Genomic DNA, 23,765 nt, shown 5'->3' with positions numbered 1-23,765 from the left:
AACGTTACCGATTGGCTGTGTCGGGTGGTGGCGGGTTTAACAACACCATATTTTATATTTACACGATCTAACCCAACAAAAACCTGTTATGGATATTGGTCGTGAAAACCTCCGACTACGACTGTGTGTTAAAGCTTCAAATGTAACATTCAGTGCGCACCTCCCTGGTGTCAGTGACACTATAGTTGATCATCGATTATCCGGAATCACGCGATTATCCGGCTGCTGCTTCCAACATTATCCGGCGGTCCCGGGCTGATCCGGCAAAACACCGCTCCAAAAGCTGTAACCAGTCCAGCAATCGGCATCGTGTAGCGTGACCAAAAAAAAGTAGCGACGTTTGATTTCGGTGTCTTATTATAATGACACGGTGACACCTGCCGGCCTGTGGGGGTAATTACAGTTGTAGCTGCATTACATAATGCCTTGTTATGAAGGGCGTGTCTGGGGTAAAGGTCAAGGGCGGAGTCAGCCAAGAAGCTCCAGGAACCAACCCGAAGGTTCTGGAAAGGGGGCGTGGCCAGAGACAGAGCCAGGCTGCGCCAGGCAGATGTAATGAGCACCGAACCAGAGATTCGGGGCTGTGAGAGTGGGGTCTGGGTCCTGGTTGCCTCACTGCCGTCGTCATCGACCACGTGGCCGTTCTTCTGCAAGACCAGCTGCGTCGCCGCCGCTATGCTCGTTGATCAGCCAGCGTAGCGCAGGACGGAGGTGGGCGGCGTGTTTGGACAGCCGAGGTGTAGCCGCGTGACGAAGTGTATCGCCCTGTGGGCTCTTAATAAATAAAAAGCCTTCTACTAGACGTGTCGGAAGTCGCTCACTACATTATTGTATTAAGTACATTATACACGACATTCAACTTAAACAACTGAAAACACTGCACGTTTTATATATATATATCACTCCGACATTGGAGTGGTACGGTAAAAACGGTAACTTTTTAAAGGATATTTATTTTCGTCTATTTGTATGTTTATTTAAAGCCAATTTCACATAGGAAACATTTTAAACACTACAGAACATAAACACAACACCTACAAACATGTTATGCAAGAATGTGCAAAAATTAGATATTTTAAATAACGATTCATCGCGATTATCCGACGTTTTTGAAAATCCGATACCCCCCTCCACTCCGAAGCCGCTGGGATAATCGATGGTCTACTGTATAATCGACGATCTACTGAATGACCGATGATCTACTGGATGTACACTCGCGAATTCTGGAGTCCGGCGGGTCGCGGATAGCGAATTAGTGTCCAGGACGACATTTCGCAACTCGCGAAACATCCAGAATCCCCAACTCGTGTATGAAGCGAGGTTTTCCCGGACTCGCAATCCAAGTCACTTCGCTCACAACGCTGCTGCTGCTGCCACTGCCGCCTTTGTGAGGTCACAGAAGTCAGTCACCAACCAGCACCAACCAGCACCAACCAGCACCGCCGTATTCACATTCCTGTTTAATTGCCCGCGTTCCACAAAGCAAGCCGCCACGTTCGCCAGGGCGCACTCGGACATCCAGTACCCCCCATGCCTCAAAGCAAGCCGGGAAACTTAAATCGTAGCCGCCTATGAACACTATGGAATGCCGTCGCATTGAATGGGTATTGCCACAATTTACACTTTGAACACCTTTTTGCTATCTTTGCAGCACTAGGAAATAATAATCAAACGCCCCCCGCCGCTCAAGTGATCTGCCACATCGGGATTACAGCCAGTTGAACACGTCGACTTGGAAAGTGTTGCAAATCATAAGTGCGGAAAGCAATCGTCAGCATTGCTGCTCAAGGGAATTGGTAGATACAATAGGACATGCCACTCGAAAACGTACACTTGATAGGTATTGCCACTGCGATCTAGTGCCCATTGCTGGAGTGAAGTGGAGGATAACGAAAGAGGTCGCAGGCCTCCATGTTTACGAACGATCGGTTTACGACGTTTTACATTCACGCAATCGTCAAATTGTGGACCCATCTTCTTGGTTCTTTCGGTAAAGTCACGTAGAAGGGAAAAAATAAAATAATGCAACATCAAATAAAAATTCTCACGACGTTTCGGCCACAACACAAGCAGCCGTCCTCAGGTGAAGAAACAGAGATGTCGGAAAGACAGCGTCCGAATGAACACCGCCAAGCTTGGCAGCGTATATTTAAGCTGGGTTAGAGGAGAGCGCCTTGACAAAGGAGTTTACATATCAACAGCAGAATTAAGCATATTGATGGAAAATGCAGATATGGGATTAGTCACTCCTTGTGAAATGTGTAGGTGGTATTTACATATCAACCGCGGAATTAAGCATATTGACTTTACCGAAAGAACCAATAAGATGAATCCCTGCAGTCACAAAAGCTTTAAATCGAAAAATTGTGGACCGTTTTTTTTTACGATTAGCGAAATCGAATTTCACGCGGCAATGCGATCATCAAACAAAGCGCAGTGCCATCCATCTGCGTCTGGGCATCTGTTCAGAAGAGCCTCATAGCTGATCAGATTCCTCCTGCTGCGGTCTCAATAAAGATTCTGATCTGCCAAGAAGTCACAGGTGTCACGAAAGGGCAACAGCAACGCCTCCACACCGCCCCTCCAAGCATTCCAACGTGCAGCAGACATGTTGTCGAGCTCCCCTGAAAAGGTTACCACACCCATCAACCCATGTGGTTTACCCGCATTATTGTACACGGGAATTAAGTTAACACAAATTTTACCTACAGTAACACCTTGGATTAGCGAGCACAATTCGTTCTGGAAACGTGTTTGTAATCCAAAGCACTCGTATATCAAAGCACTCGTACATCAGTAGTTATCACGTGACGCTCGGCAGACAAAGCGTCTACACGTACTACTCGTATTGCAAGACCTCGCTCGTTTATCAAATAAATATTTATTTCACAAATTTGCTCGTCTTGCAAAACACTCGCAGACCAAGTTACTCGCAGTCCAAGGTTTTCCTGTCTGTGTTTGTGTTTCTCCCTTGTGATGGAGCTTTGTAAGATGAACGTTGAGATTTATAAGGGAACGGGGTGACCACTAAGGTCTGAGTTGGTCTGTGATGGCACTGAGGGGTTGACAGGTTTGCGTTAATTACATCTGTTTTGAATTATGATTCGATTGTTTTAATGTGTGTGTTCATTATAATTATTCTATTGTAAGCAGTTGTATAGGTGGGGTGTATTGTCAGAATCAGAATCTTTATTTATCCTGGAGGAATAACTGACTGTCTGAAACACAGCGCTAATTTTTAGCATTACATTGGTGGGGACTTTCCGATTTCCGAAATTTCGTTTTTGCTCGCGTTTCTTAAAACGAAACTATTTTTTGTATTTATCCAGGTACCTGGGCACTAATAATATCAGCTTAACGGAGTTGCAAATCACGTGGAAATTTACAGCAGCAGCAGCCAAAAAAATCCGAACGCACGTTGATTCTAAATGTGGACGGAAAAACCAGAGGAGCCGCAGAAAAATCCACGCGACCACGGGAAGAGAGAGAGAGACACGCAAACTCCAAATATACAGCAGCAGGCGTCAGGGTCGGTATCAAACCCACAACCTCCTGTATACCAGGCGAGGCAGTCAACATCTCCGAGCCACAGTGATAATGATGATGAGAGAGACACGCAGACTCCAAATACACAGCAGCAGGCGCCAGGGTGGGTATCGAACCCACGACCTCCTGTATACCAGGCGAGGTAGTTAACGTCTCACCAACGCGTCCTTTTCCCAAGTCGGGGGTAGACCTGTGGAAAGTATTGCTTGAAAACTCACACTAAAAACCATCAGACAAAGACGGTCACCGCACCGTGCGGCGCTTGCAGATCTGCTTCTGCGGCCATCTGGAATGCTCTTCCTTCAGATATCAGGAAGCCACTGGAGTTATGCACTTTTAAATCATCATCTACATTGACAAACGCACTTCTTTAGAACTGCTTGTTGCATTTAGTTTGTTGTCGTTCCCCCGCACCTCCGATGAGCACAATTGGCTCCGTTACGGTGCGACAGAAGTACAACACACACACACAGATACGTACTTGATAATAGGCAGCCATTACCATTTACAAATCCACACAGCATTGCTTAAACAAATTGGAATATACAATTAAACTTGGTCTCAGACAAATGCAAAAACAAACCATACAACTGGATCAGTGTGTACAGCCCTCTCATACTGTCTACTCCCCGTGTCTCCTCCCCGGGTCTCCTCCCTCCCCGTGCTGTCTCCCCATGTCTCACACTGTCTCCCCATGTCTCCCCGTGTCTCCCAGTGTCTCACAGTGTCTCCCCATGTCTCCCCATGTCTCACAGTGTCTCCTCGTGTCTCCCCATGTCTCCCCATGTCTCCCCGTGTCTCACACTATCTCTCCATGTCTCCCTGTCTGAATGTCTCCCCATGTCTCTCCGTGTCTCACAGTGTATCACAGTGTCTCACAGTGTATCACAGTGTCTTACAGTGTCTCACAGTGTCTCGTCTCCCAGTGTCTCACACTATCTCTCCATGTCTCCCCATGTCTCACAGTGTCTCACAATGTCTCACAGTGTCTCAAGTGTCTCCCCGTCTCAGTTTTTTCCAGTGTCTTACTATGTATGCCAGCATCTCTCAGTGTCTCAATTCGTCCCCCAGTGTCCCCCAGTGTCTCGCCGTGTCTCCAAGTGTGCCTTAAAGTATCCCCATTGTCTCACCGTTTCTCCCAGTCGCAACGCGTCTCCCCGTGTCCCCCCGTGTCTCCCCACCCCCCACCGTGTCATATTCCAGCTTCACATTGTGTCTCCCCGTGTCTCCGAGTCTTTCCCTGTGTCACTCTCCCGTGTCTCCTCCCCGTGTCTCCCCGTGTCTCCCCCCCCCCGCCCACCCCGTGTCTCCGTCCCCGTGTCTCCGAATCTCTCCCGGTGCCTCCTCCCCACTTCACAATGGCCGGGGCATCTCACAGAGCTCGCAGTGCGGGAGGCTGCCGTGGTTGGCGAACGTGCAGTAGATACAGTCCCACGAGCCCGCCTCCAACGCCTCCACCGCTCCCACCGCTCCCACCGCCGTCACCGCCCCCACCGCCGTCACCGCCTCCTCCACCTTCGTCTCGCTCCCCCCTTCTCCCGCCTTCGGCTTCGTGTGGCCGACTGCATGTGCACACAAAGGCAAAGGTCCCCCGTGTAGCCTTGAGAGACCGTCGGGGTGCGAGTGCTGTGAGTAACAAGCAGCAGCAGCGGAGACGGTGAAAGGCGGCCACTGTGGGGCGGGTGGCCGGCACGACACCACCCGGCCGCCTTTGTCTCCCCGGTGGTTATGTTCACCACACACCGCGCCAGGTACTCGTTTGGGGCCGAGTCGACCTAGGGGATGGGTTAATTGCTACCATCGGTGTTGGTGGTGGCCGTGAGTGGGAATCGAATTCGGGTCTCTACCGGGTTTATGGCGCAATGCGCTCACCGCTGCGCCACCACTCCCCCCCCACACAAACACACAAAAATCCCTGTGACAGGCTGTAGGGGCAAGTGCTGTTAGCGAGTAGCAGCGTCTATGAAGGCCGCCACGACACACGAGGGGGCGGGTGGCCAACACCACGCCCGGCCGCCTTTGTCTCCCCAGTGGTGATGTTGATAACGCACCAGGTACTTAGTTGAGGCCGAGTCGACCTAAGGGAGGCCCAGGAATGGTTCAGAGCGGGAATCGAACTCGCGTCACCAGGTACGAGGCGCAGCACGCAGAGTGCTGCACCACCGACCCCCCATGCCGACATCCACACGTCACCACGGTGCTTGTGCCAGGCCAGGTGCACTTCGAGGCCACGTGAAGCGTCAAAGGCTCTCTCCTGGTAGGAGGTCACGGGACAGACCCAGCAGGTGCCATGGGTCGGCACACTGAGATCACTGGCAGATGCACCATCTGTGCCCCCTACTGCACCAACTCTATTTCATTTTAGCCGCCCGGCGCTCCGCTCGTTGTTGTGAGCGTCGCTCCTCCGCCCTCCGTTGTTGCTGGAGGGCGACTGTCTCCAACTGCCCAGCAGCTACCTCGGTGGCCCATGAAGGTGGCAATGTCTGGTGCAGGCCAATCAGTTTGAAAGGCAATGCGGACACGATTATCAAACCACGTTTGTTTGTTTGGTTAATGCAGACTTTGGTGATGCCTTGCAATAATCGGTATCGATTTGGTGTTTGAACATCTGAACACAACTCCGATGTTATTGCCGAAAAAGCTAATGCCTAATTCTTAATCATCATCACCCCCCACCCCCGACTGCAAAAACATTGTCAGAACCCTTCTAGAGACTTAGCGAGGCTTTTTTGGATAACACACATGGGATAACAATCATAAAAATGAAGAAAAATAATTATTTAGAATTATCCGAAAACGTGATGTCATTTTGCGTAATTTCTGTGATGCTCCTGCCTTGAGCGTCACGTCCTATGATGCCACTTCCTATGATGTCACTTCCTGTGTTTTTTCTCGCCAAAAGTATTGACATCGTGTGACATTATTTTCAAGTAGGCAAGGCCATATTTTAAACAACGGAACTTTACGGAAAATCTTACAAACTATTTGGTCAATATTTTTTGTGTGAATCTGTGAATCGGATCGCTCACCTGTCTTCACTCGAGGTAGCTTGTGTCCAGGGTAACCCATGTTGTCATGGAAGTTTGAATTCACATCCGGGTCAAAGGGCATCCCTAAGGAATACACGGAGACATGTGAAGACACGCATCAGCTCCATCTCTGATGATGGGGACTGTGTCCAATTCTATTGAGGATTTGTGAGCTCCTCACACAATCCAGACATTAAAAAAACATCACCAACAACTCAAACAAGACAAAGATGCACCGTGTAGCCTTAACAGACTGTTGGGGCAAGTGCTGTTAGCGAGCGCCTATGAAGGCCAGCATGGCACACTAGGGAGTGGGTGGCTAGCACCACTCTTAGCCACCTTTGTCTCCCCAGTGGAGATGTTTACACATCGCACCAGGTATTCATTTAAGGCTGAGTCGACCTAGAGGAGGTCCAGGACCGGTACAGATAATCGTCACCGGTGTTGGCCATGAGCAGCAATTACAGCGCGCTAACCACTACACTACCGCATACTCACTCACACAGACACACACTCCCCCACCAAATCACTCTCACAAGTTCATAGGCTGCAAAGAAGTCTAGCAGCCTCCTACCATTGTTATTGCGCTGATCTGGCCCATGCCTTCCAATCACTCCAGACCAGGTGTCTGCATCATGACCCGCTCGGACATGAAAGTCACCCTATCTCGAGGGTGGCGATGAAATAAAATCTTGTACCTGTGTCTCCCAGGAGGTCAAGCTCTCTGCAAACACATGCCACGGAGACCTGCAGTCCCACACACAGCTTCCGCAATCTCCACACCTCCTCCATCTGACGTGTACGTGGAGAGACACACGGGGAGAGCGGTGGCGACACAGGGAGAGAGACACGGGGAGACAGGTGGAGACACGGGGAGAGAGGTGGAGGCACGGGGAGAGAGACACGGGGATAGATCCATGGGGGAGAGAGAGGAGGACACGCGGAGAGAGACACTGGGGATAAAGACACGGGGAGAGACACAGGGAGAGAGACATGCAAAAGACGGAGTAGTCAATTTTCCATCCACAGCAAATTGTACTTTGGTGATGGTAGTTGTAACGGTAGTTGTTGTGATAGTAGTGGTGGTTATGTTAGTTGTAATGATGATGGTAGATTACGGCACTGGTTGTAGTTGAGTAACTCTATTGGTGGTAGTTGTAGTTTTCTTCTTTTGTATTTCTGATGTAGATGCGAGGCTACAACTGCAATTTCACATTCAGGTGGTCAAGCCAAATAACTGCGTCAGGACCAGAGGAGTGTACCTGTCGCTGTGATATCTACTTCGTATTTGTGGGTCGTCGGGCATTGTGTCATTATAAATGTTGTAGTCTGTTCTGGATGACCAAAGTCGCATGCTTGAGAGTTTTTAATCTTCCATTTGTGCATCAGGTATCCACATCTGCCTCGGTTTGTGTGGATACAATGTAGGGTGGACCATAAGCTTCGCGAATTATAATTATTTAAGGTGCAGCGCATGGGTCCACAAGGACTTGCGTGACTTCAGGCGTTGACGAGGAGTCTAATACTGAGGTCCCAGTGAATGGGTGACTGTTTGCATCGAGTCGAAAGGATTTCCCGGAGGGTTGCAGCGTTGCAGTTGATGGGTGGGGGGGAAGAGATTTGGCGACAGCACAGGCAACCACGGAGTTGGAGGTCGTCTTGAGAGTTCCAGTGATACACCACCAAATTGCAGTATTCAGTTGGACATTAACAAGTCGAGAGGTGATGACTTCTGGTCTACACTGGTGCACAGCGTTCGGCTACAGAGGACACAAGCGCCATCGTTGATGTCCGCGGCACTGAGCGTGCTGATGCTTTCCAGCGAGTGTTTACAAGTTTCTGGTTTACCCTTGAATTTCGATTTAAAGCTTTGGTGACTGCAGGGATTCATATTCTTGGTTCTTTCTGTAGAGTCACGTAGAAGGGAAACAATAAAATAATAAAAATAAATCAACGACGATAAGTCCACAAAGGCCATGCAGGTCTTGGTTTTCTTCTGGAATCCGGCCTCGATCTGCGTTGCAAGGGCCCCAAACTTCGTCACAGCAGCAGCTGCTGCGTCCAGGCTGAACTCATCGTGCTAGTTCTTCAGGGGATCACGGACTCGACGAGGGGGGCGATTCTCCGGAGGATGATGCGTTCCAGGAGTTTGTGGACCCGTGCACAAGAGTGATATTGGCCGATATCTTCCCAGGTGGTCACTTGGTTTCCCCGGTCTGGGCGTAGCAAGACCCATCGCCTCCCGCCATACATTTGGGATGCATCTGGTTTTCATGGTTTTGGTGTACAGATATTCCAGCCATTGGTGACCCTTAGGGCCTAAGTAATGGAGGAATTCTGGGGGGGTACCATCTCTGCCAGCAGCCTTGCCTTTCGTCATTGTAGCCAGACCCTCACTCACTTCCACTGTGCTGATGGAGGCGGGGTCTTGTGAAGAAATTGAGTCCAATGTCCGGTGCAATTTAGCAATGGATATCTCGCTTAATATTTGCCGAGAAGTCCTTTTGTGTTCTCAAGTGTGTGAAGTCCAGGCCTTCAATGCACTCAGTCTACCACTGACATCTGGCTAAGAGGCAGGGCCTTTCCAATCTGTGGGTTGCCCAACTGGTCATACTGTCGGAGCAGGTCCTGGGTCTCTTTTGTCCAAGCAGGAAGTGGATTGTTTCTGGAAGCCTCGGGAGATGCCCTCCTTGGCAGCTGCAGTAAGGAGGCCAACAACACGGTGACACCATCCTGGTGCCGCAAGAATTTGACTCACCACTCTCTCTACAGCCTCTTTTTACACACTTTTATACAGGTAGGAACAACAGGTCCACACTGCCCACCAGGGATTATTTGTCTGTCTGTCGTGCATAGCCACGCCCTCGATTTGTATTTCATAGAGCGCTTCGGGTGGGCTCAGCACCACGTGACGCGCCGCCCCATGCAGCTTGCGCCACGTGACACGGATTGCACGAATGCGCCGTCCAACCAAGTTCCTACCTGCCCACTCCGAAGGAATGTGTTTGAGCTCACACTGTCTGTTGTTGTATCCTCAAATCTTGTAACTCAATTTTTACCCACTTCCCAATGTGGTATCGACTGCAAACTTGGTATACTTATGTCAAACTGATGACAATACTATATTCTTAGGTTTTTTCGGAAAAGCCACGTAGGTAAAAATTAAAATTAATAAAAGTAAATTAAAAATAAAATAAAAATGACGACGTTTCGGAGGCAACACAAGCTTCCGTCTTCAGGTGGAACCGTCACAGCACGACTGCTGTATCAAGTGAGAGAAATTCCAAGAAAACAGTCCTTGTATATATACTGGTTGAGGGTGGGAGGAGCCAAGGTAGGCCCCTGGATATTATTATTGTGAGGTTCGGTGCGGCTGAAGCACGCTGCTAGGAATGAGCCTTTGTTGTGTAGACTGGTTGAAATGGGAGGTTCCAAGAGTTGTTAAGGTGCGGCTGATGTAAAGGTGCGGCTGCCGTGAATGGGACTGAGCCTTTGTTATGTAGATGAAACAGCACTTTGCTCCGTTGCTGGGATTAATTCTAGATTTGCCAAATATGTGTGGTAAAACTTAAAGCAGGAAAACCAGTGTGTGAAAAAAGAAGAAACTATACGGTAACTGAAGAATAGTGCCTGTCAAATAAGATGGTCCAAATATGTGTAGTTAAATCTTTTTTGCATGGTTAATAACATCTTTCCAATGATTACTAAGTTTGTACCCATCATCACGGTTGAAATTATGTCTGTGTTTGTATATTTGGATGGCTTCGTGTACAAACCTTTGATGGTAGCCAGGAGGTTTGCAGAGCACCTTGGTCTTGGAAAAGACAATTTCATGAGAGCCCACAGCGTTGTAGCAATGATCGGCAACGGCGGAAGAATCAGTTTTGCCGTGTTTCAGATCTGACTTGTGCTCGCGGACACGATCAGAGATATGACGTTCCGTTTCTCCAATGTAACAATCACCACAGCTGCAACTCAGTTTGTAGACTCCAGGGTATTGTAAGTCAGGAATGACATCTTTCACAGATGTAATTAGATCACTGGATTTTATGTACTGTACTGAATCGGACTTGGATCTTATGTTTGCTTAGAATTTTGGAGATCTTTTTGGTCACGCCTGCTATGTATGGCAACGTGATACTTTTGATCGGAGTTTCAAGTGGCTGTTTCTGTATGGTGGGAGAAACAGCTTGGCGGATGGTGCGGTCAGAGTATCCGTTCATCCCGAGGGCCCGATGTACATGTCTTAATTCACTGGCCAGGTGGTGTTGGTCAGAAATGCCATGAGCTCTGTGGTATAGTGTTTTGATGAGAGAATTCTTTTGAGATGGGTGGTGGTGGGAATCAGGTTTCAAGTAGGAATCTGTGTGGGTGGCTTTCCTGTAGACAGAATGTCCCAAGGATCCGTCAGGTCTCCTCTCAAACAGAATATCTAAGAATGGTAGTTACCATCTTTCTCCACTTCCATCGTGAATCTGATGGATGGGTGTCTGGAATTGATGTGGTCCAAGAAGTGTTTCAATGCTGGGAGGCCATGTGGCCAAATGACGAAAGTGTCATCCACATACCTCTTCCACAGGGAAGGACGCAGGGTGGATGTCTGGATGGCGTCTGATTCAAACTTTTCCATGAACATGTTGGCTATCACTGGTGACAAGGGGGAGCCCATAGGGGTACCCTCATTCTGTTTGTAGAAGGTGCCATTCCAGGTAAAATAAGTGTTGGTGAGGCAATGCCTAACCAGCGCAGGTACATCAGAATTCAATCCATGTTGGACCAAGTCCTCAATTATTGTTAGGGTGTCAGGTACTGGGACTTTGGTGAACAAAGATACTACATCAAAGCTGACGAGGATGTCATCAGGAGATAGTACCATGTCCTTGACCTATAGAGACTAATTGGGTTGAGTTGAGTACTGCCGAAGAGGTCTTGCCTGTGAAGGGAAGCAGAGTATCTCATAGAAAACTGGCTAGTTTGTAGGTAGGAGAGTTGATTGTAGACACGATGGGTCGTAGCGGGGTGCCTTCTTTATGGATCCTGGGAAGACCATAGAGTCTGGGAGGTCTTGCCGCCGATGGTTTTAGAGAGGGACGTTTGGTTGATGGTGGTTGTAGTGGTAGTAGTTGTAGTGGTAGTTGTAGTGGTAGTGGTGGTAGTTGTAGTGATAGTAGTTGTAGTGATAGTAGTTGTAGTGGTAGTTATGTTTGTGGTGGTTGTAGTTGTAGTAGCATTCACCATGAGACCCATGTCTCCGCGTGTCTCCGTATCTCGGTGTCTCCGCGTCTCCGCATCGCACACCTCCAGTCTCAGCTTGTCCCGTGTCTCCCCGAGTCTCCGCGTCTCCTCCACCAGAGACTGGAAACGCAGCGTCTGGTGGCGCAGCAAAGCTGAGACACGGAGAGACACAGTCACACACGGAGACACACGGAGACACACACGGAGACACACGGAGACACACGGGGAGACGCAGTCACACACAGAGACACACGGAGACACACGGAGACACACATGGAGATACACACGGAGACACACACGGAGACACACACGAAGACACACGGAGTCACACAGACACACACGGAGATACACGGGGAGACGCAGACACACACGGAAACACGGGGAGACACACAGGGAGACAGGGAGACACAGGCACACACAGAGACACACGGAGAGACACACGGGGAGACGCAGACACACACTGAGACACACGGAGACACATGGAGACACACGGGAGGACGCAGACACACACGGAGACACACGGAGACACACGGGGAGACACACGGAGACACACGGGGAGACAGGGGGAGACAGGGGGAGACAGGGAGACGCAGGCATATGAGCACAGGAGACAGAGACATGGCCCTGTGTCTCCCTATCCCCGTGTCTGCCTGTCTTACTGTGTGTCTCTTTCCACGTCTCCCTGTCTCCATGTCTCCTTCTCTCTCCGTCTGTGTGTCTCTCTCGTATCTCCCTATCCCCATGTCCAAGTGTCTCTCTGTGCGTCTCTCTCCATGTGTCTCTGTGTGTCTCTCTCTCTTGTGTGTCCCTATCCCAAGTTCCCGTGTCTCCCTATCTGTGTGTCTCTCTCTGTCTCTCTCTCCATGTATTCTTGTCTCTCTGTGTCTCTGTCTCCATGTCTGTCTGTGTGTCTCTCTCTGTCTCTCTCTCTCCATGTCTTCTTGTCTCTGTGTCTCTCTTTCCGTGTCTGTCTGTGTCTCTCTCTCTGTGTGTCTCTGTGTGTCTCTCTGTGCGTCTCTCTCCATGTGTCTCTGTGCGTCTCTCTGTGTGTCTCTCTGTGTGTCTCTGTGTGTGTCTCTCCATGTCTCTCTCTGTCTCTCTCCATGTCTCTCTCTCTTTGTGTCTCTCTGTGTCTCTCTGTGTGTCTCTCTGTGTGTCTCTCTCTGTGTGTCTCTCTCCATGTCTCTCTGTGTGTCTCTGTGTGTCTCTCCACGTGTTTCCACGTCTCACCATCCTCGTACGAGTCGCGCATCGCCATCTCCACAAGCTCCTGGTTCAAGTTCTTCTCCAGCTGCTGCTGCTGCTGACGCTGCTGTTGTAGTGTTACCGATTGTTGCCGTGTAAACTGCTGCTGCTGCTGCTGCCGATGATGATGCTGGTACTGCAAGTACTGCTGGTACTGCTGGTACTGCTTCTGTTGCTGTTGCAGTAGTGGTGGCGGCTGTACGTCCGGCTGTTGCGGGCTGTGCTTTGGTTGTGGTGTCCCATGCTGCGACCGTGTGGGCGACGACTGATGGAGCGAGTGCAGCTGTGGTTGTGCGTACTGCGACTGTTGTGGTTGTAGTGGTTGTTGTAGTGGTTGTTGTGGTGGTTGTTGTTGCTGCTGTGTGTAGTACTGTTGCGGTGAAATCTGACGGTGTTGGCTGTACTGCAGCTGCTGCTGCTGCTGTTCCTCCGTGTACTGCGAATGTTGAATGTGATCTGGCTGTTGCTGTGTGTACGGCTGTTGTTGAGTGTACTGGGTGTACGGCTGTTGTGCATAGGGTGGTTGTGCATACGGTGGCTGTAATTGCTGTGTGTAATCCATCTGGACATGCTGCTGTTGAGTGTACAACTGTTGCTGTTCCTGTGTGTGCTTTTGCTGTTGTGGAGATAGTTGTTGTTGTGTGTGATATTGTTGTGGAGATAGTTGTTGTTGTTGCTGCGTGTGATATTGTTGTTGTGATGGTTGTTGTTGTTGTTGTTGTGGTTGCTGCGTGTACTGCAGTGAAGGTTGTAATGGCGATTGCTGCCGTGCGTACTGCGGTGATGAATGTTGTGGTTGTTGTGGTTGTTGTTGTTGCTGTGTGTACTGCGGTGGTGGCGATGGTTGTTGTGTTTGTGGTGGCGACTGTTGCGCGCAATTTTGTTGTGCCTGCTGTGCGTATTGTTGTTGAGTGTACTGCGGTTGTTGTTGTTGTGGTGGTTGTTGATGTGTGTACTGCAGTGAATGTTGTGTTTGCTGTGTGTACTGTGGTGAATGTTGTTGTTGTGGTGGTGGTGGTGTGTACTGTGGTGATGGTTGCTGCTGTGGGTACTGGGGTTGTTGCGGTTGTTGTTGTTGTGGTGTGTAAAGCAGCGATGGTTGCTGCTGTGGGTACTGTGGCGAATGTTGTTGTTGTTGTTGTGGTGGTGTGTAAAGCAGCGATGGTTGTTGTTGTTGTTGCTGCTGTGTGTATTGCTGTTGTTGTTGCTGTTTGTACTGTGGTTGTTGTTGTTGTTGTGGGTACTGCAGTTGTTGTGGTTGTTGCTGCTGTGTGTACTGCAGTTGCTGTTGATGTGTGTGTTGTGGGGATTGTTGTGGATACTGCGGTTGTTGTGGCGGTGGTTGTTGCTGTGTGTACTGCGGTTGTTGTGGTGGTTGTTGTTGTGGGTACTGCGATTGTTGTGGTCTGTACTGCAGCTGTTGTTGTGGTGGTTGTTGTTGTTGTGGGTACTGCAGCTGTTGTTGTTGTTGTTGCCCCGTAGCTGTAAGTGTCAGGAATGAGTTGGAAGTGCCACAGGGAGCCTGCGGGAAAACTCCGGGAGACTTCTCACGGTACCCCAGCGGAGGGGTCGACCCTCCCGGAGACTTCTCACGGTACCCCAGGGGAGGGGTCGACCCTCCCGGAGACTTCTCACGGTACCCCAGGGGAGGGGTCGACCCTCCCGGAGACTTCTCACGGTACCCCAGCGGAGGGGTCGACCCTCCCGGAGACTTCTCACGGTACCCCAGCGGAGGGGTCGACGCTCCCGGAGACTTCTCACGGTACCCCAGCGGAGGGGTCGACCCTCCCGGAGACTTCTCACGGTACCCCAGCGGAGGGGTCGACGCTCCGGGAGACTTCTCACGATACCCCAGCGGAGGGGTCGACATTCCCGGATTTCTCGACGACGGTGGAGATGGCAGTGACGGCTTTCCCAACGCGGCACTCGGAATTCCGGAGGTCCACGGTGAAGCCGCCCAGAGCCCTCCCGGGGAAGGAGCAGAGATTCCTGCGGAAGTCTCGGATTCCCCCCACGCAGCGCTCGGCATTCCCCATGCGGCCGCTGCCAAAGTTCCGGAGGAGGGAGACGGGAACGGAATTCTCCAGGAAGGAGGCGCAATTTCCACGGGGCCAGGAGCCGGAATTCCCACGGCGTGAGCGGCCGCGTTGCCGAAGGACCGTGCCGGCGACGCTTGGGCCCAGCGTTCTAAGAGCCCAGGGGAAGAAGATCTGCGGGGGGCCGAGGCGGAAAGGGGGTCCAGTTGCCAGGGGAACGCCGGCGCCCGCTCACAACCGCCGTCCGCCTGCGGTGCACGGAGGGGCTGCGGCGGAGAGGCCGACGGTGGCGTTGGGCCGTTGCCCGACTGTCGATTCCACAGTAGCCAAGCGGCCGACTGCTGGCTCGGGTGTAGCGGAGAGACTGAATGTGGCACGGGGTTGTTGTTCGACTGTAGGCCCGGCTGGAAGTCCGAGTGTAGAAGCGACGTTGCCTGTGCGTCGTAGCCCGGCTGTCGGTCCGCCTGTAGCGGAGGGACCGCCGGGTTCGGCCGCTGATCGGGGCGTAGCACGGGAGGCGGCCACCGGTTGGGCTGTAGCTGCGAGCATGCTTGCAGTTCGTAGTTGGGCTGTAGTGGAGTCAGAGTAGGGGGCTGAGCGGGGTGGAGCGGATTTGGCCGCAGCGGGGAGACGGCCTGTACCCTCGGCGACGGCCTCTCCGGCTGTAGCCAAGAGACCGAATGCGCCGACGGGTTTGCCTGTAGTTCGGAGTGCGGCGGAGAGGCCGGTCGAGAGGCCGGCTGTAGCTCGGCCTGTAGGGGACCGACCGCCTGTGTCTTGGCGACCGCCTGCTGGTCTCGGGGGAGCTTAGGGGCTGCCTGTAGACTTGGGTTCGGGGGACAGGGTGACTGTTGCGTGGGCTGTAGGCGAGGCTGTAGCGGGGACACCGCCTGTACCCTTGGGTTTGCCTGTTGGCCCGAGTGTAGTGGTGGCGATGGTGTTGATGGTTGAAGTGGTATTGTTGATAGTGATAATGGTGGTGATGTTGTTGTTGTTGTTGCTGCTGAGTTTGATGTGAGCGTTGAGGGTGATGACGATGTTGTTGTTGTCGTTGATGTTGTTGATGCGTCACAATCCAGGTTGAGTTGCGTTTCCTTCGTGACCAAATCGGATGACGTCATCATCACTGCAGCCATCACAACGCTGAAACACAAACACACGTGTGAGTCTGAATCTGTGTGTGGTGATTCTATGGATCTGTGTGGTGAGTCTGTGTGGTGAGTCTATGAGTCTGTCTGTCTATGGGTCTCTGTGTCTATGAGTCTATGTGTCTGTGTCTCTTTGTAGTGTGTCGATGAGTCTCTGTGTGGTGAGTCTATGAGTCTGTGTCTCTGTTTGGTGGGTCTCTGTGTGGTGAGTCTGTGTAGTGAGTCTGTGTAGTGAGTCTGTGGGTCTCTGTGTGATGAGTCTGTGGGTCTCTGTGTGGTGAGTCTGTGGGTCTCTGTGTGGTGAGTCTGTGGGTCTCTGTGTGGTGAGTCTATGGGTCTCTGTGTGGTGAGTCTGTGGGTCTCTGTGTGATGAGTCTGTGGGTCTCTGTGTGGTGAGTCTGTGGGTCTCTGTGTGATGAGTCTGTGGGTCTCTGTGTGGTGAGTCTATGGGTCTCTGTGTGGTGAGTCTGTGGGTCTCTTTGTGATGAGTCTGTGTGTCTGTGTGGTGAGTCTGTGGGTCTCTGTGTAATGAGTCTGTGGGTCTCTGTGTGATGAGTCTGTGGGTCTCTGTGTGGTGAGTCTGAGTCTATGTGTAAGTGAGTCTGTGAGTCTATGGGTCTCTGTGTGGGTGTCTATGGGTCTCTGTGTAGTGGATCTCTGTGTGGGTGTCTATGGGTCTCTGTGTGGTGAGTCTGTGGGTCTCTGTGTGGTGAGTCTGTGTCTCTGTGTGAGTCTGTGGGTCTCTGTGTGGTGAGTCTGAGTCTATGTGTGAGTGAGTCTGTGAGTCTATGGGTCTCTGTGTGGGTGTCTATGGGTCTCTGTGTGGGTGTCTATGGGTCTCGGTGTGGTGAGTCTGTGGGTCTCTGTGTGGTGAGTCCGTGGGTCTCTGTGTGGTGAGTCTGTGGGTCTATGTGTGGTGAGTCTGTGTGTCTCTGTGTGGTGAGTCTGTGGGTCTCTGTGTGATGAGTCTGTGGGTCTCTGTGTGATGAGTCTGTGGGTCTCTGTGTGGTGAGTCTGTGGGTCTCTGTGTGGTGAGTCTATGGGTCTTTGTGATGAGTTTATGGGTCTCTATGTGGTGAGTCTATGGTTCTCTGTGTGGTGAGTCTATGGGTCTCTGTGTGGTGAGTCTATGGGTCTCTGTGTGGTGAGTCTATGGGTCTCTGTGTGGGTGTCTATGGGTCTCTGTGTAGTGGATCTCTGTGTGGGTGTCTATGGGTCTCTGTGTGGTGAGTCTGTGGGTCTCTGTGTAGTGGAGCTCTCTGTGTGAGTCTGTGGGTCTCTGTGTGGTGAGTCTGAGTCTATGTGTGAGTGAGTCTGTGAGTCTATGGGTCTCTGTGTGGGTGTCTATGGGTCTCTGTGTAGTGGGTCTCTGTGTGGGTGTCTATGGGTCTCTGTGTGGTGTGTCTCTGTGTGGGTGTCTATGGGTCTCTGTGTAGTGGGTCTCTGTGTAGTGTCTATGGGTCTCTGTGTGGGTGTCTATGGGTCTCTGTGTGGTGTGTCTCTGTGTGGGTGTCTATAGGTCTCTGTGTAGTGGGTCTCTGTGTGGGTGTCTATGGGTCTCTGTGTAGTGGGTCTCTGTGTAGTGGGTCTCTGTGTGGGTGTCTATGGGTCTCTGTGTAGTGGGTCTCTGTGTGGGTGTCTATGGGTTTCTGTGTAGTGGGTCTCTGTGTGGTGAGTCTGAGTCTATGTGTGAGTGAGTCTGTGAGTCTATGGGTCTCTGTGTGGGTGTCTATGGGTCTCTGTGTAGTGGGTCTCTGTGTGGGTGTCTATGGGTCTCTGTGTAGTGGGTCTCTGTGTAGTGGGTCTCTGTGTAGTGTCTATGGGTCTCTGTGTGGGTGTCTATGGGTCTCTGTGTAGTGGGTCTCTGTGTGGGTGTCTATGGGTCTCTGTGTAGTGGGTCTCTGTGTAGTGTATATGGGTCTCTGTGTGGGTGTCTATGGGTCTCTGTGTAGTGTCTATGGGTCTCTGTGTGATGAGTCTGTGGGTCTCTGTGTGAGTGAGTCTGTGAGTCTACGAGTCTCTGTGTGGGTGTCTATGGGTCTCTGTGTGGTGAGTCTATGTGTTTGTGTGTCTATGGGCCTCTGTGTAGTGTCTATGGGTCTCTGTTTGGGTGTCTATGGGTCTCTGTGTGGTGAGTCTATGTGTTTGTGTGTCTATGGGTCTCTGTGTGGTGTCTACGGGTCTCTGTGTGGTGTCTATGGGTCTCTGTGTGGTGAGTCTATGTGTTTGTGTGTCTATGGGTCTCTGTGTGGTGAGTCTATGTGTTTGTGTGTCTATGGGTCTCTGTGTGGTGTCTACGGGTCTCTGTGTGGTGTCTATGGGTCTCTGTGTGGTGAGTCTATGTGTTTGTGTGTCTATGGGTCTCTGTGTGGTGAGTCTATGGGTCTCTGTGTGGGTGTCTGTGGGTCTCTGTGTAGTGGGTATCTGTGTAGTGTCTATGGGTCTCTGTGTGGTGTCTACGGGTCTCTGTGTGGTGAGTCTATGTGTTTGTGAGTCTACGAGTCTCTGTGTGGGTGTCTACGGGTCTCTGTGTGGTGCGGCTTACGAGTCTCCGTGCCTGAGTCTCCGAGCAGCTTTAGCGCCAGGCGGGCAGCAACAATCGGCACTAAGTTTGCCGCAGACGGCATGGGGTGCGGTGTGGGGGTGGGAGACGCAGCGAGCGACTCACGCGGAGAGAGAGAGGGGGGGTCGCTGGTGGTGGTGCTGCTGTGTTTGTGTGGTGCTGATGGTGGTGGTGCTGGTGCTGGTGGTGATGCTGGTGGTGGTGCTGGTGGTGGTGGTGCTGCTGCTGGTGGTGGTGCTGGTGGTGGTGGTGCTGGTGGTGCTGGTGGTGCTGGTGGTGCTGGTGGTGGTGCTGCTGGTGGTAATGCTGGTGATGCTGGTGGTGGTGCTGGTGGTGGTGGTGCTGCTGCTGGTGGTGGTGCTGGTGGTGCTGGTGGTGGTGGTGCTGGTGGTGCTGGTGGTGCTGGTGGTGGTGCTGCTGGTGGTAATGCTGGTGATGCTGGTGGTGGTGCTGGTGGTGGTGGTGCTGCTGCTGGTGGTGGTGCTGGTGGTGGTGGTGGTGCTGGTGGTGCTGGTGGTGCTGCTGGTGGTGGTGGTGCTGCTGCTGGTGGTGGTGCTGGTGGTGCTGGTGGTGCTGATGGTGGTGGTGCTGGTGGTAATGCTGGTGATGCTGGTGGTGGTGCTGGTGGTGGTGGTGCTGCTGCTGGTGGTGGTGCTGGTGGTGGTGGTGGTGCTGGTGGTGGTGGTGCTGGTGGTGCTGGTGGTGGTGCTGCTGGTGGTGCTGCTGGTGGTGGTGGTGCTGGTGGTGGTGCTGGTGGTGCTGGTGGTGGTGCTGCTGGTGGTGCTGCTGGTGGTGCTGCTGGTGGTGCTGGTGGTGGTGGTGGTGGTGGTGCTGCTGGTGGTGCTGCTGGTGGTGCTGCTGGTGGTGCTGCTGGTGGTGGTGCTGGTGGTGGTGGTGCTGGTGGTGGTGGTGCTGGTGGTGGTGGTGCTGGTGGTGGTGCTGCTGGTGGTGGTGCTGGTGGTGGTGCTGGTGGTGGTGCTGGTGGTGCTGCTGCTGGTGTTGTTGCTGTTGGTGGTTGTTGTTGTTGTTGAGTAGCTGTGGTGCTGCTGCTGGTGGTTGCTGCTGTTGTTGTTGAGTGGATGTGGAGCGCCGCGAGTCGCCAGCGGTGCCACCGAGAACCCCTCACCCCGGAAGTCCGCGTCTCCGGGTCACGTGACGCGAATTCTCGCGTCACGTGGTGTGGGCGTGTCGGGCGCCCCCCCCCCCCACTCTGCCCCCTCCTATTCTCGTGACGTCATCCCCCATCTCCCCTCCCACACCGGAAACAGAATCGGAATCCGATGAGCAGTGAAGCTCTTTGTGTCACTGATGCCCAGCAGGGGGGCACGAGGCCAGAGCGACAACAAACAATAGGGCGGGTGGGCGGGTGGGTAGGGGGCCGTCCATAAATGACGTCACGCGATTTTGGACGATTTTTTTGACCCCCCCCCCTTCGTCACACGGCGTCACAAAAAGTCAGACCCCCCCCCCCTCAAATATGACGTCACAAAGCTCTGCCCCCCCCAAAAATAAATAAAAATGCTTCAAATGGCTTTAATTATTGTCATTGTAGTGCGTATTTAATGTGGCGCTGCACTCTGATGTTGAAGGAGAAAACTTTTATTAAAACGTCTATTTATTAAGTAGAACGTGTTGCCTGTATTTATTTAAAGTTGCGTATTTATTGTGAAAAAAAGTCCGTCACAGTTCCTATGATTGCTTTTTCATTGCTTTCATGGCTTTATTTTGGTGATTTCGAAAAGTGTATTGGTTTAGCCATCTTTGTTTGTTGTAGTACCTTAATCTAAGTTGTCTTATGGTTGTTGTTGTTTGACTTGCATCCCACTGGGATTTTTGCACACAGCGTTGGTGTACAGTGTTTTTTCTGCAATATTTTGCTGTCTTTTCTTGCATTTCCTGTTTGCACTCAGTCACATATTCACTTTAAGATGTTTTCTTGTTCATGTTTTTGTTTTTTGTTTGTTGCGGTTGCACCCGATTCAAGAGCCGAATGGCTCACAGGGCTCTACACCTAATACATGAAACTTGAACTTGAACTTTGATGTGACGTCACATTTCTCTGACTCCCCCCCCCAGGTGCGTGACGTCATTTATGGACGGCCTCTGGGTCAATGAGTTTCAAAGGGAATGGGTTCATATGATTGCCAGAGCATGTTTTGTGCATGTTCACCACAAGAGGTAATGTCGAGTTGGTGTTTGAACATCTTGACACACCTAACTCTTTATTCTCTTATTTTTTTCGGTAAAGTCACGTAGGTAAAAATAAATAATAATAAAAATAATAATAGTGATTTATTATTTTATTTCTACTATTATTTCCTTTATTTTTATTATTTATTTTTATTTTTACCTACGTGACTTTACCGAAAAAACCTAAGAGTATGAATCCTTGCAGTCACGAAAGCTTCAAATCTAAAATTAACTCTTTATTGCCAGAGGAGGGCACAGAACTTGCTCTAGATTTGAAGCTTTCGTGACTGCAAGGATTCATACTCTTAGGTTTTTTCGGTAAAGTCACGTAGGTAAAACATCAAAATTAATAAAAATAAAATAAAATAAAGATCACGACGTTGTGTTGCCTCCGAAACGTCGTGATCTTTATTTTATTTTATTTTTATTAATTTTGATGTTTTACCTACGTGACTTTACCGAAAAAACCTAAGAATACAGAACTTGTTAATTATCAAAGACCATTTCAAGTGACGTCATCCCCTCACACCCAACGCCTCCTCGTGACGTCACCGATCTCACGTCAAGCGCGCCACAAGCGCCATGACGTCACGCGAACAGAGGGCCGAACCCCTTCTGTCCGTGACGTCACCGCCTACATTCCACCCCCCCGGCCACTCCGATGACGTCACCACCTTAAGGTCCCACCTCCAAAAACGCGATGACGTCACTTCCGCCCGCCGCGCGCCACCTTATATGGAGATGAGAGGCGACGCGTCCGTGGTAACGCCTGGATCGATTCATCGAGTCGATTTTCTATTTATTTCCTATCGATTCCATTGTTGACGGCCCTTCAATGCAATCGATTCCTCGGCATTGAACTCTATTAGTGATTAGATGTAGATCTATTAGTGATTTTTTAAAATTAGGATTTCTGTGGGGGTTGCCGAGGGAGAATCGATTATCAGGATAGGTGGGGGGAAAGCATCGTATAGAACCACTAGAGTCCAGTATAGAACCCTCTAGAGTTCAGTATAGAACCCTCTAGAGTCCAGTTTAGAACCCACTAGAGTCCAGTATAGAACCCTCTAGAGTCCAGTTTAGAACCCACTAGAGTCCAGTATAGAACCCACTAGAGTCCAGTTTAGAACCCACTAGAGTTCAGTATAGAACCACTAGAGTCCAGTATAGAACTCAGCATGGAACCCAGCACGTGACCCAGTATAGAGCCGAGTACAGAATCTAACAGAATCCACACTCACCCACTCACCCACACACTCAACCACACACTCACCCACTCACCCACAAACTCACCCACACACTCACCCACTCACCCACACACTCAAAAACTCACCCACACACAACAACAACAACTGCCCTTCGCCACTAAGTGGCGGTGACGTCACCACGACGCTTGTGCCAGGCCATGTGCACCTTGAGGCCACGTGAAGTGTCGAACGCCCGCTGGCAGGAGGTCACGGGGCAGACCCAGCAGGTGCCACGGGTCGACTGATCGAGATGACCGAGATGACTGGCTGATGCACCACCTGTGCCCCCTACTGTGCCAACTTGCAGTGCTTTAGGCACCCGGCGCTCCGCTCGTTGTTGTGAGCGTCGCTCCTCCGCCCTCCGTTGTTGTTGGAGGGCGACTGCCTCCAACTGCCCAGTAGCGTCCTTCACGAGCCTCCTCCACAGAGGCCGATCTTGACACCGCTGGTACCAGTCATCGGCAAGTCCACTCAGCTCCAGGTCCTCCTGTACCACATCACTCCATCTCTTCTCTAGCCCGTGCCACGCCCGTTTAGCCCCCTCTATCCGGCCGAACAAAAGCTGTTTAGGCATGTGGTGGCTGGGCATGCGGGCTACATGACCCAGCCAGTGCAGCCTTGCCTGCCGGAGGAGCTCACCGATGGGACTTTGACCAGATCTTTTAAAGATTTGTGAGCTTCTCACACAATCCAGCCTGGTTAAACCCAGGATGGATTGTAGGCAGGCCAGCCTGAATGTTTCTAACCGGCGAAGATGCTCCATTAGGGGTGTCCACGTTTTGCAAGCGTAGAGAAGGGAGGGAATGCCTGTGGCCGAGAAGAGCCGAAGCTTCGTGCGGAGCGACAGACCAGGTAGCTTCCACACAGCGTTACGCAACCGATGAAAATATCATCCCGTCCAACTGATTCAGAGTGAAATCTCTGCTATCAAACCAGAACTGGTCATAAGCACACTGCCCAGGTATGGGAAACTCTCCACTCTCTCCACAACTGCCCCATCACAGATTGGGAGTTGTGGGGGAGGAGTGCCCTATGGTACAAAATACCCAGGCAGGTGCTTCGTTGTGGTGAGGCTGATGGTCAGGCCCCACCTCTTAGTGGCACGCTCCAGTTTCAGCAGCAGCGCCTCCAACTCCTCCTCTGAGTGAGCTACAATTACCAGAACATCGGCATACATAACGTGGTTGACCAATAGGGAGCCATCCCCTGACCGCACCCGGTACCAGATGGAAATTCCTCCGGTACAGCTACTGAAGGCTTCACGAACTACGTGGTCAAAATAAATGTTAAATAATGTTGGAGCCAGAGGACATCCCTGTCGCACCCCAAGGTGAACAGGGAATGGCTCCGACTCCTGACCACGTAGCTTTACCCGGGCCCGCTCACCATCATGAAGGCCCTTAATGATTGTGAGCAGAGAGTCAGGGACTCCGAAAGCACGAAGAACAGCCCACAGACCTGGCCTGTTGATGGTATCATAGGCCTAACAGACACACTCACCCACACACTGACCCACACACTGACCC

At 51.4% G+C, this 23,765-nt stretch overlaps 2 protein-coding genes across 3 annotated transcripts in view; one reads left to right on the top strand and one right to left on the bottom strand.

Moving 5' to 3' along the window:
• Positions 1-23,765, top strand: part of LOC133360786 (charged multivesicular body protein 1B1) — a 406,386-nt gene that overhangs the window by 337,248 nt on the left and 45,373 nt on the right. The window lies entirely within an intron of this gene.
• LOC133360732 (mediator of RNA polymerase II transcription subunit 12-like) lies at positions 951-19,127 on the bottom strand. The gene is made up of 6 exons (XM_061579532.1): positions 18,785-19,127; positions 13,041-16,234; positions 11,811-11,962; positions 7,274-7,367; positions 6,576-6,659; positions 951-5,108 (listed from the first exon to the last, which is right to left on the bottom strand). Exons 2-6 carry the CDS (start codon positions 16,225-16,227, stop codon positions 4,900-4,902), a joined length of 3,726 nt encoding a protein of 1,241 aa, XP_061435516.1. The 5' UTR covers positions 16,228-16,234; positions 18,785-19,127; the 3' UTR covers positions 951-4,899.

The sequence above is a fragment of the Lethenteron reissneri genome, chromosome 69 (genome assembly GCF_015708825.2).
Source record: "Lethenteron reissneri isolate LAM-NWPU_2019-01 chromosome 69, ASM1570882v1, whole genome shotgun sequence".
Classification (NCBI taxonomy): domain Eukaryota; kingdom Metazoa; phylum Chordata; class Hyperoartia; order Petromyzontiformes; family Petromyzontidae; genus Lethenteron; species Lethenteron reissneri.
This window is presented reverse-complemented; position numbering and strand designations above follow the sequence as displayed.

What these genes read in the sequence shown, in the direction of transcription:
- LOC133360732 (XM_061579532.1), bottom strand. Translation starts at nt 16,227, where the DNA reads ATGGCTGCAGTGATGATGACGTCATCCGATTTGGTCACGAAGGAAACG. An exon ending in TGACCTCCTGGGAGACACAG is followed by an intron (nt 6,660 to 7,273) that starts GTACAAGATTTT and finishes TGTATTCCTTAG; the next exon opens with GGATGCCCTTTGACCCGGAT. An exon ending in GCTACCTCGAGTGAAGACAG is followed by an intron (nt 5,109 to 6,575) that starts GTGAGCGATCCG and finishes GTGCACATGCAG; the next exon opens with TCGGCCACACGAAGCCGAAG.